This window comes from Syngnathus scovelli, chromosome 4, assembly GCF_024217435.2.
Source record: "Syngnathus scovelli strain Florida chromosome 4, RoL_Ssco_1.2, whole genome shotgun sequence".
Classification (NCBI taxonomy): domain Eukaryota; kingdom Metazoa; phylum Chordata; class Actinopteri; order Syngnathiformes; family Syngnathidae; genus Syngnathus; species Syngnathus scovelli.
In genome coordinates this window covers 11,970,463-11,980,799 of record NC_090850.1, presented here as the reverse complement: position 1 = coordinate 11,980,799, position 10,337 = coordinate 11,970,463, and the positions used below count along the sequence as shown (strand labels likewise).

Sequence of the window (10,337 nt, the reverse complement as noted above, 5' to 3'; positions counted from 1 at the left end):
CATTTGTGTTCATATTACATCATAGAGGAGCTACAGTATAACCAACTTCAGTATGTGTATTTGAAATGCCTTGCCATTGAATGCCCTGCAGCATCTTGTGTGTATATAGAAACTTTTTACCCTCCGCTCAAAAAATGTTTACGTATGTTTGATATGCATTCACACAATTAAACATTTTCACTTGACATCAGCTTAGTGTTTGACACCTGAGGCCAAGAATGTGACTGTGCCGCCGCTATTTGTGTTAGATAGAGACAGAGCCCTGCCATGAATAAAGTATTTGCTCACAGGTGCCACAAAGCAATAGCAGAGGACTACTTTTGTCTAAATCGTCCTCAACTCATCAACAGTTCCTTGGCACCAAGATGGCGCACGAAAGCAGCAAATGTGAGTTTTTGTAGATACATCTAAGGGGTGTGTGTGAGTCTGTGTTTGGGGGAGGGGGGGGATCTAGTTATTTTGTTGTCTCGAATATATACTGGTTTTAAGTTGTGAAGGTGAAAAAAAGAAAGACAAACATTCACCGTTTGTTCATCACAACTCGACAAAGAACACTTTCAATGAGTAAATTATGATGCAGAATTTTCCCCATTAATTTTCCAGTTAACCCTTAGGGGTCCTGTCCTCCCAAATTCAGCTAGTACGTGTCTACAGTAGTTAGTCAATAATTAATTCTAACACTGAAACATCAAATACTGCTGCTGTGTGAGTAGGGTGGGGTTTGGGCGTGGGGGTGCAGGAAGGATAGAAATAATAATTGATACCTTGCTTAATCAAGCCTTGTTCCAAATATCACATAGACTAATCACAATCTTTCAAATTTGAATGCACACACCTCTAAAACATTTGCAGTCTGTCAAATGCAAAATGATTTATTTCATTACCAACCACTTTATAAGGCATACACTTAATTGTAAGTGCTAGCTTGAACAACATTTTTGTTATAGATTTAAAAAGGTGCAGGAAACATTACTTAGAACATATATTTTGGTCCATAATGACCTTAGGGGAAATCTTTCAGATAATTGGCAACAATGCAATTTTGCCAGTCTAGTATGCTCTTGAGTTTTGCGAACATTTATAGTTCTAAATCTTAATATTTGTACCATAAGGTTGTTTTAATAAATTTCAGCCTCCGTGTGTTGCTATGGCAATCGCTCACCAAATTCACCAACTGGCCTTTGCTGAATTTTTTCTAGTACTTGTCATATTGCATCACTTTAAACAGACTTTTTTCTAGTACTTGTCATATTGCACCACTTTAAACAATCTGCATTCATTTTTGTACATCATAGGCCTATGCTGCCATCTAGTGTTGATTTCGTTAATGCACATTTTTGTGTTGTAATAAAGAACAAATACTACTCGATTACTCGATGCACTGAGTAGCTTTTGCAGGCATTTGCACTTGAGTATTTTTCAAAAACATTTAACTTTAAAACAGATTAACATTAGTAATTAATTGTTTTTGTAAACAAAAAAAATGCTACATTTTAAAGAGACTTGCCGACCTGGTATATAAAACACTCGAAAATAGTTTTCTTGTTTTTCCATTTCTTCTTCCATTTCTTCCTTTTACGCATTCAACTTCTTCACCCCCCCCCCCACCATTTACTTTATTACTGTTCCAAAAATCCTGATTACCTGTTGAAATGAATCAGAAAATCTTGTTTTCATTCTTTTATTTGGTTATTTTACAAAAGAGAGAATTTCAACATTGTTTTCTTTTAAAAATGTATTTACAAGTTTATACAAAAATACAAAAATGATTCAAATCTGTAATGTCCTAGCTACCTTTAAACTTGGAGCTTCTTTTAAATAGACAGTTATGCTTGAGTATTTTCTCACATATATTTGAAAATTTTCAACTCTGTTTAGTGCTATTCCATACTGTACACCTTTGATAAAAAAAATGTCCAGTGTCCGTCACATCTCAAAATTGTATGCAAACATTGAAACACTTGGAACAAAGTAGTCATGAATTTAAGAACCTTGTTTTGTTGTTCTTGCAAGTAAATTGAGGTTTAATAGTTTTGTAAATGACAGCTAAAATTGATTTTAAATGTCAACCGCACACATTGTCCTAGTCAGCCAATAGTGTTAGTCATTTATCCACTGAAATCAGAAATAATACAAATTGTGTCACTGCGCCGTTGGGATAAATGACGGGTACAGTATGGAAAAACAAACACACCAGACAGATCTTCAACACGTTCAGTGTTGTGTTTTTCTTTTTTTTTTTTGTTCCCCCCCCCAATTTTAAAATAGAATTTTCACATAGCATTATTCAAGTGGCAGAGATAACCCATTCACATCCATTGTGTATAATATTAGCAGTTTCAAAAATAACAAAATTAGAACGACTGTTTTGCAAGTCACTTTTGAGCCTTTTATCACCATTTTTTTCAAGCTTTTCTTTTCCAATTGAAAATAAAAGTATCTCTCACGCCAACTTTTGCAGCTCAAGCAAGACTAGGACCCAGCACCACAAGTGTCTCGATTTTCCTATATACGATCATTTTCTTTTTAGTCTCTTAAACATATGATTGTCCAGTGAGTAAGATATACAGTACAAGATAAACCCCTGTCGTGATCACAACTATACAGAACAGAATTAGCCAGACAGTTTGTACATCTATTGAACACACTATTGAACTTGACATTAGAACAGAAAATACAAATTATTTTCTCATCTGGAGACATCCCTCAGATAAAAATAATCATATGGTGGTGTCTTTTATATCTTTCGTCATTTGTGTCTTATTGCATGCGATAGAAAACACGACAAATAAAAACAATGGTCAGGAACGAGTGCCATGAAGCCATGTGGGTGTCATGAATGTGAAATTCGTATGCGCAATTCACAGCTTTTTTACTCACTCCAAGTTACACAGTGTCAGTTCTGCAGTTCGGGCTCGCTGAGTATGTGTCAATCTATCTATCTATCTATCTATCTATCTATCTATCTATCTATCTATCTATCTATCTATCTATCTATCTATCTATCTATCTATCTATCTATCTATCTATCTATCTATCTATCTATCTATCTATCTATCTATCTATCTATCTATCTATCTATCTATCTATCTTGCATTTGCAGTAAAACAATATGTTTGTTGAGGTATTCACAGAATACAGTGAATGGTTCCTATTGAAGTGCGGTCTCTGAATGTGAGTAATGTTTGCTGTGACAGGCAGGGGAGAGTTCAAACTGTTAACTGATGGTCCTTTTTTTCTCTGTTAACACTCAAGTTCAAGTGATTCGTAGTGCGTATTGGAATGTGCACTCCCTCTAGTGGTACGTGAAAGAATTACTGCCCAAGTACAGTTTAGTTGTATTTAACTTTGAAGTTGAATACATTTGCATTTTATCTTTTTAGGTGCAATTTAATTTTACTTTAATGTGCAATACATTTTAATTGTCTGTATTTATAAGTTCAGGGTAAATGTGCAAACTGTGCATAATGCTGACAATAGGCTTGGCCCAATTACAGGTTTCAAGTGATACCAAGGTTTTAAAATGTCAGATTTTCAAAACCACATCAGTGAGGGCAAAGTGATAAGACCCTTCTCATTTTGGGTGCAAGCAGTTAGTGAGCCTGACAACGTTTGCCCTTGCAGAAAAAAAATTGCCTCTTTTGGGAATTTGTACCAAGACTTGGTAGAGAAAGGCTATGCAAAACACACTTTTGAAGAGTGACTGCTGGAGGAGGCGGTACTCCCAATATATCACATTTGTGAGTGCCAGCGATTACTCAAATTTATTTTATTCTTACGTTAACCAATTAACCAAATTGCATTCAACATTGTTTAAAAACAAAGTACGTTGAGATGAAAATGTTTTTTTTACTCCCAGAACAATATTTTTTTAGAACTGTACTGTATATGCAAGACAGTGAAATATTTTTGCTCAAGGTCATATTGTCAGAATCTGATACTGGCCCATGCTTTTAATTATAATAAAAAATATATATCTTTAGGAGTGGTACTATTTGAAGAATAAAACCTGTCTGTCTTGTTTTTAATGAACACTTGAACCTAGTAGTGCATCTTAATGTTGGTCATGATGGTGGTACTTGGGAACCTAAGTAGTTTTTTTAGGTGGCACTTGAGTAAAAAGTTTGAGAATCGCTGCTCGAGGAGATTCAATAAATGCACTGATGTACTATAGGAAGGTAACCTTGAAATGAAATGGAGTCCAAAGACCACAGCCAAAGAATTGATTTTAAAACTTGGGCAGTGTGTTCGACAAGAATATTTGTCAGGTTAGACAAAATGGTGCACAGCAGTCACTGGGTTGAGCTCTCACCTGTCTGGTGCTACTGGGTCAGGTCAGTGCAAATGAAGGATAGGCAACTAGGAGAGAACAGTGTTCATTCTTAAGACTTGTATGTCATGTTGTCAGTGAGACCTGTTCTTCTTTGCTACACTCTTGTTAAAAAATGTCTTCTGGTTTTACATAGATATGACTTTATATTCAATACAAATATACATATGGAATTTCATTATAAGATATAACTTCTTATGAATATTCTTGAAGAATCATCAAGTGCAAAAGAGAGGTCGGTTATTGGAAAGCTTTGCGAATGACTCTCTGGTCAACCCGATTTTGGACCCTCTAAAGCATTTTCACCATTTGCGCTGAATGGTGCGTTTTAAAACGCCCTATTTTCTACTTCAAGTTAGAACAGCATGACACGGTTGGTTTAAAATATGATTCTGGCCTGGCTCCATGTAGGGTCACACTAAACGCAAGCAAATCTAGCAAAGAAAGGCCACTGCAATTGTCCCAAAGTCTTCCACAAATGGACCCCTTGTCTACTATAGTAATGGGCCCCTTGCTCCTTAGAATCCCAGAAATAAATCATTTGGGTCAATGGAAATGTGTTACAAATCAATCAGTCACTAAAATTTTTCACAGGATCATTTTCCATATGATACGAAGGAAGCACAAAAAATGTTGACAGTTGAGAATCTAGGGGATGTTTCCATTCTGGTCATGCAACATGATGAAACTTCAGCATAAGTTTGGATAAGTTTTACAAAAATCCATGCATCATATTAAATTTTATAAGATCATTTCTGTTAAGAAATATGAGGTCGTCTTATGGTATGCTCCCTGGTGTGCTGATGGAAATCATCAAAAACTCGAGTTGGGAGCATTTTGTAACCTACGCGCAAGATAAACCTTGCTGCTTGTTTATAATGCAAAGTCTGGTTTCTGCTTTGGGCAGCAACAGTTGCAAGAATGTTACAATTTGTATGACTTTTTCATTTCAAACGAAAGCAGTTCCTCAACAGCACACACACCCACACCAAACAAGACAGGAAGTAGAAATATCAGTGACTCTTGCATGTGCTTGTACATGCAGTCCTTTCACAAAATGTCACCTTATCTTTCTTTTGCAACTTCATTTTCTATTCTTTTTACGTATATAAAAAGACAGTTCAATCAAAATAGATATTTGATCTATGAGGGATTTATTCTTTTTCCTATAGTTTTAAGGTAAACATTTTTTTTTAATGACTCTGTCATTCAGTTTCTTAGAACATCTGAAACCCAACAGTTCCATTGCAGTTCCTAATACTGGGCACATTTTAGCAACAGTCAGATTTTGGGGTGCATTAGACCAAAGGCATCAAGAGACACCCAATATTATAAAAGTAGGAAGGGGCCATTTGAAAACAAAAAAGAAGAAGAATATCTGTCAACTCATTCTATGAAGATCTGTCATCATGGGGACTTCCATCTGAGTTCTCTGTCTCCCCTTCAGAAATGGCTTGCATGGGAGCAGTGTAGAGGCGGCTACGAGTACTATAGCGACTACTGTTGGCTACTGGTGGAACCCGAGAACGTCCCTGTCGAGATGCAGCGGTCATAGGCAGTATTTTGGGGGTGAAGCTCTCAGAGTTGGCCCTGGGAAAGAGGCCTGGTATCTGGATCGGGTCCGAGTTGGAAAGCGGTGGCTCCTGATGCATTGGGAGGTTCTCTTCAGTTTGACTGATGGAACCTTCCAAGATGGATTCCCCGTGGCTCTTTGGAGTTATAGGGCTCTTGAGAATTTCTGTGGCTGACATGCGGTAACTCGAATCAGATCTGCTGCCTTTCTTCAGCAACAATAGTTTAAACTCTTCATTGGATGTACTGGATTTTTTGGCGCTGCGGTAGATTGGAACAGGGACGCGTTGCGACCCGGATGCAGTGGCTATGGTGGCTGGGGTGTTGAGCGGAGGGGGCGGTGGCATAATGGCATTGGTGACACTGCTCGGATTCACTGGTGCTGCCGGGCAGAGACGAGACTTCACGTTTAAGTCTCCCGAATCTTTGCGGCCCAGGACCTTTCTCTTGGATCTGAATGGAAAAAGTCAGAGTCAAGAAGCAAGCAAAAAAATACACATGCTATATTGCATTAATCTAATAGTAGTAATCTTTTTGCACATGAATTCTACGGTAGTGTGTCGTGGTTTTGATTTACAGCACCTGTGTATCATGGCAAACAGATCCTCGGTTGTTCTGGACTTGTTGGGTGATGTCATAATATCGTCATCAACTTTGGCGTCATCCGTCAAAGGGGAAAGTGAGTTGTCAGTAGGTGTGGAATCTGCCACAGAAAAAATGTATAGCGCACAAAATTGATGTCTGATCATTCCCGTTGTTTTACATTATGCAAGCATACCTTTACTGAAATAGTCTTCTGTGTCAGGAGTGGTGGAGTCATCTTTATTTTCTTGTGGCAGCAGGTGATGGGCACTTCTGGTAGCACCTGATGTCTCTTCCTCTTCTTCCTGCACCACTTGTCTTATCCTCCTGGCATCGCTGATTAGGTAAGGATGCGATGTCTCCACTGTGGTACCAGGCACTTTGACTGGACTAGTCCAGGGCCCTGAGTCCAGGTGGGATCCTCCTGCAAACTCGTAGGCTGGAGGGGGAGGGTGATCTATTCGCATGCCCACCCTGTGACATGTGGCCCTCTGGGATTCTTTTACTTGTTCTTCTTCTTCCTCGTCATCTTCATCATCATCATCATCTTGGGAAAAAGAACACTCTCCCAAGATCCGAAACTCTGGGTGTGCGCGAGCTGAATGTGTGAGCCCTCTAAATTCTGTGTGTGAGCGGATATGTGTGTGTAGATCCACCGGTGAAGGGTGAGGAGCACGTGGCACTGGCCGATGCAAAGGCGAACTGTCATCTGAGAGTTCTGAAAATGGGTCCAAACGAGTCCTGAACGCTGTCATCGACCAGAAGGTTCCAGGCCCGTATCGATCTTGTCTAAGTAGTAGGCTTTCGTAAGAAGGAGGCCCGTCAGGGTGACGTCCAGGGGGAGGTGGTTGAGAGTGATCGGGGGAGGAGGTGTGGTCCTGAGTTGGAGGTCTCGGGGGCGGTCTACGAGGAGGGAGCGGCCTGGTGTTGATTGGGGGCGGGGCGAGAGTCGCCCCACTAGGACATTTGGGTTTGGTAACAGTTGCTGGTCCACTTGCAGATTCCAGGTCTGAGCTGGTCACAGTATTACTCGATTTGCTGACAGAGTGGAGCTGCACTGAACGTAGAATTGATGGCGTTATGGCCAACATATTTGCGTTTGGAATCAAAGCGGTGGTGTTTGCGCATGGTGGGGGGTTGCTAGTTAATGTCTCATGGACCGACGTCTTTGTTCCTGTGGGAATAACATTTGCGACTCTGTGTTTGCTGTGGTGAAGTGTGTGCAAGTGTTGTGTTCTGTGCGACAGCGTATGTCTGACATAGCCACTGTGAAGAATATTAAGATCAAGCTGAGAAGGTGGCGGTGGGAAGTCTGGGTCTCTCTTGTAAGCAGAGGCTATAGAAGTTCCGTCTCTCGGTAGGTGTTGCAAGGATGAAAGAGAAGACTTTCTCTCTGGCACTCTGGGCTTTCTTTTGCCGGTGGAGGGGGACAGTGGGCCTGGAAAGAATGCTGCTGAAGTTGAGGGCAAAGTAGAAGTTGGTGTTTCTGATTGACTTGAATAACCGCTGGATGGTGATGCCAAACCAGCCAACTTCTCGGGTGACCCAAGTTTAAAGTCTCCAGGCGGGTGGGGTGGACTAGCAGCTCTCGTCTCAGAAGACTGGGAAAGAGTCTGGGATTGCGTGTCAGAGGAGGACGAGCTGTCTGGTGACTTAACACAATCCATAACAGTTGTGCCTGTCGCCGTGCTTGAGTTTGACAGGGATTTGTACTCACAAGTGTTGGACTTGACCTCAGTGTTGTGTAGCCAGAGGTCTGCATAGTCTGATTGCACAGCTCCTTCATCTTTAAACGAGTGTGTATCTGCTGAGCTAAAGGACATGGGTTCTACTATGTCTACGCTTTCTCCTAGTCCCATTACCCATGTTCCCATAGGCTCTGCCACAAGACAAGACGTCTCCAATGGTTCTGGAATGCCTACCAGTTCCAGTTCCAACTTCATATCTGTGGAAGACAATGTCAGGTCTTGTTCACTAACCATCTTTGGTTGGTCTTGATCTGCTTGTGTGTCCGTTCCTACGTCAACACTACTACTCGGCTCTTTCAGGGAGGACGTTCGCATAGGTGGAGGAGGTTTTAGTTTGGGTTTCCTCAGTGGGCGACAGGGCCTCCCGAGCGTCATGGTGCCTCTTTTGTACTCAGACGAGGCTGGGGAGTAAACTCCATGGGAAATGGGAGGTTGTGCGACAATGTTGGATTGGCCACAATCAGTCCCTTGGTCTGCATAGTTATATATGTAGTGTCCGCAACTCTTATTACTCTTCCCAAATTGCTCAGATGTACACAAACCCTCTGCATCAGATGAGCAATGAGAGCCAATGTCTTTGTCAGCAATGTTGGTCTTTTCACTGAAACATGTTTGTTCTCGCGCTTGTTTGGAGCTGTAGTCTTGGTTTGGACATACGTTTTGGGTGTGGTCATGGTATTGGTCTGGGTCAAGCTGGTCCTGGTCTGGAGGATATGCCCATTCCCCCTCGCTAGCTGTACTGACCCCTGCATCATCCAGCTGATCTGTTGCTGAGGATGTGAATGAGCTTGACCTGTGGCCTGGTCCTTGAGGTCTCAATTCGGAATGGTATGAGGGATCCAGGGAAAAGCCCTCATCCATGGCATTGGGTACGGTGTTGAGTGACAGCTCTGAGTCACAGTGAGACGAGCCTGTAAGTGGTGGAGAAGAAGGTGGGGGGATGGTTTCGGAGGTTTGGGATGGGCAGGTAGAACTGGATCCGCTCCAATTGCCACTGGATGACTGATGGTCTTCCTTGGGGTCTACATGGCTACTCAGGACTCCTGTTGTAGACACGGAGTGAATCGGGCTACTAAACGTATCGGAACTTGAAGAGATCTCGCAGCTGCCCATGTCAGCTTTGCGGGGCAAGCGAGACCGGCCTCTCTCCATCCAGCAATGCTCTGGGCTCCCTCCTCCCCGATCTCTTTCCCCAGATCGTTGCAACCGTTTTAAACTTCCGAGTTGCAGTGGCTCAGGAGCTGCCTGGTCATCTGTGCTCTCCTCTTCATCCTTCATCATCATCATCTTCAGCCTCGGACTCGGACCAGGGGGAATAAAGTCCTCTGGTTCATACGGTGACAATTCCTCATCCTCGTCGTCATCATCATCGTAATTGTCATCGTCGTCCTCATCACTATCCATCAGGCGACCACCTTCTCGTGGAAGGCTGCGAGATCGCAAACGTCCAGTGTGGGTTGCGGTACTTGTGTATGTCGAGTCGGACTGATCACCAAGGGAAGAAATGTTGCCTGTTGAGTGGGAAAGAGATGCCGGTATTCCCTGATGGCCTCGTTGAGCTCGAATGCGTCTCCTGGAAGGAGCGGCTGTGCCTGAAGAGAATACCATGGGGACAGATGGTGACATTCGTTACATCACTTGATTATGAAAATATCATTTGAATTCATGTGCTGGCGCTACAGTGAACCCTTGCACATTCACGTTGGTATTATTGTTGTTAGGTTTAATATATATATAAATATTTTTCCCCATTTTTGTTGGTGGTCGTTGAATGCGCCTTCTGGACAAAGTAAAACAGAAAGTGGTTTTGCTTGTCTCGCAGTGCAGCTCCGAATAAAACGTAGTCTACTCGCAGCATTTTCTTTTGAATGTAAATGCCAAAGGATGAGTTTATTGCTCCACCGTTTGTTTAAAGTGCCACTATGCATATTTTTACTAGCATGCTGTTTAGGTTAGCATGCCGGATAATAGTATTGTTGATTAGGCTCATTTATAGGTAGTTTGCTTGTGTTGAATACATGAACTACTGTGGAGTTGTTTATATGACATGGGTTCACATACTTGATTCGGGGTGTTGATGCTTTGCTGATTATTCTTTGTCTCTA

The 10,337-nt window shown here is 41.7% G+C and overlaps 2 protein-coding genes across 4 annotated transcripts in view; one reads left to right on the top strand and one right to left on the bottom strand.

The window, feature by feature from the left end:
- The first annotated feature begins 290 nt into the window (after positions 1 to 290).
- Positions 291 to 10,337, top strand: part of ace2 (angiotensin I converting enzyme 2) — a 48,903-nt gene continuing 38,856 nt past the window's right edge. Inside the window, exon 1 of the mRNA XM_049717258.1 lies at positions 291 to 387. The gene's annotated coding sequence lies outside the window, so the exon portion shown is untranslated. The remainder of the gene's footprint in view (positions 388 to 10,337) is intronic.
- The window catches only part of nhsb (Nance-Horan syndrome b (congenital cataracts and dental anomalies)), a 37,596-nt gene continuing 28,926 nt past the window's right edge, over positions 1,668 to 10,337 (bottom strand). For all 3 annotated transcript variants that reach the window (XM_049717255.2, XM_049717252.2, XM_049717253.2), the window contains 3 exons: positions 6,681 to 9,824; positions 6,485 to 6,605; positions 1,668 to 6,355 (listed from right to left, as the gene is read on the bottom strand). In XM_049717255.2, the coding sequence (XP_049573212.1) occupies positions 5,722 to 6,355; positions 6,485 to 6,605; positions 6,681 to 9,824 (3,899 nt within the window). In that variant the 3' untranslated portion in view covers positions 1,668 to 5,721. The remainder of the gene's footprint in view (positions 6,356 to 6,484; positions 6,606 to 6,680; positions 9,825 to 10,337) is intronic.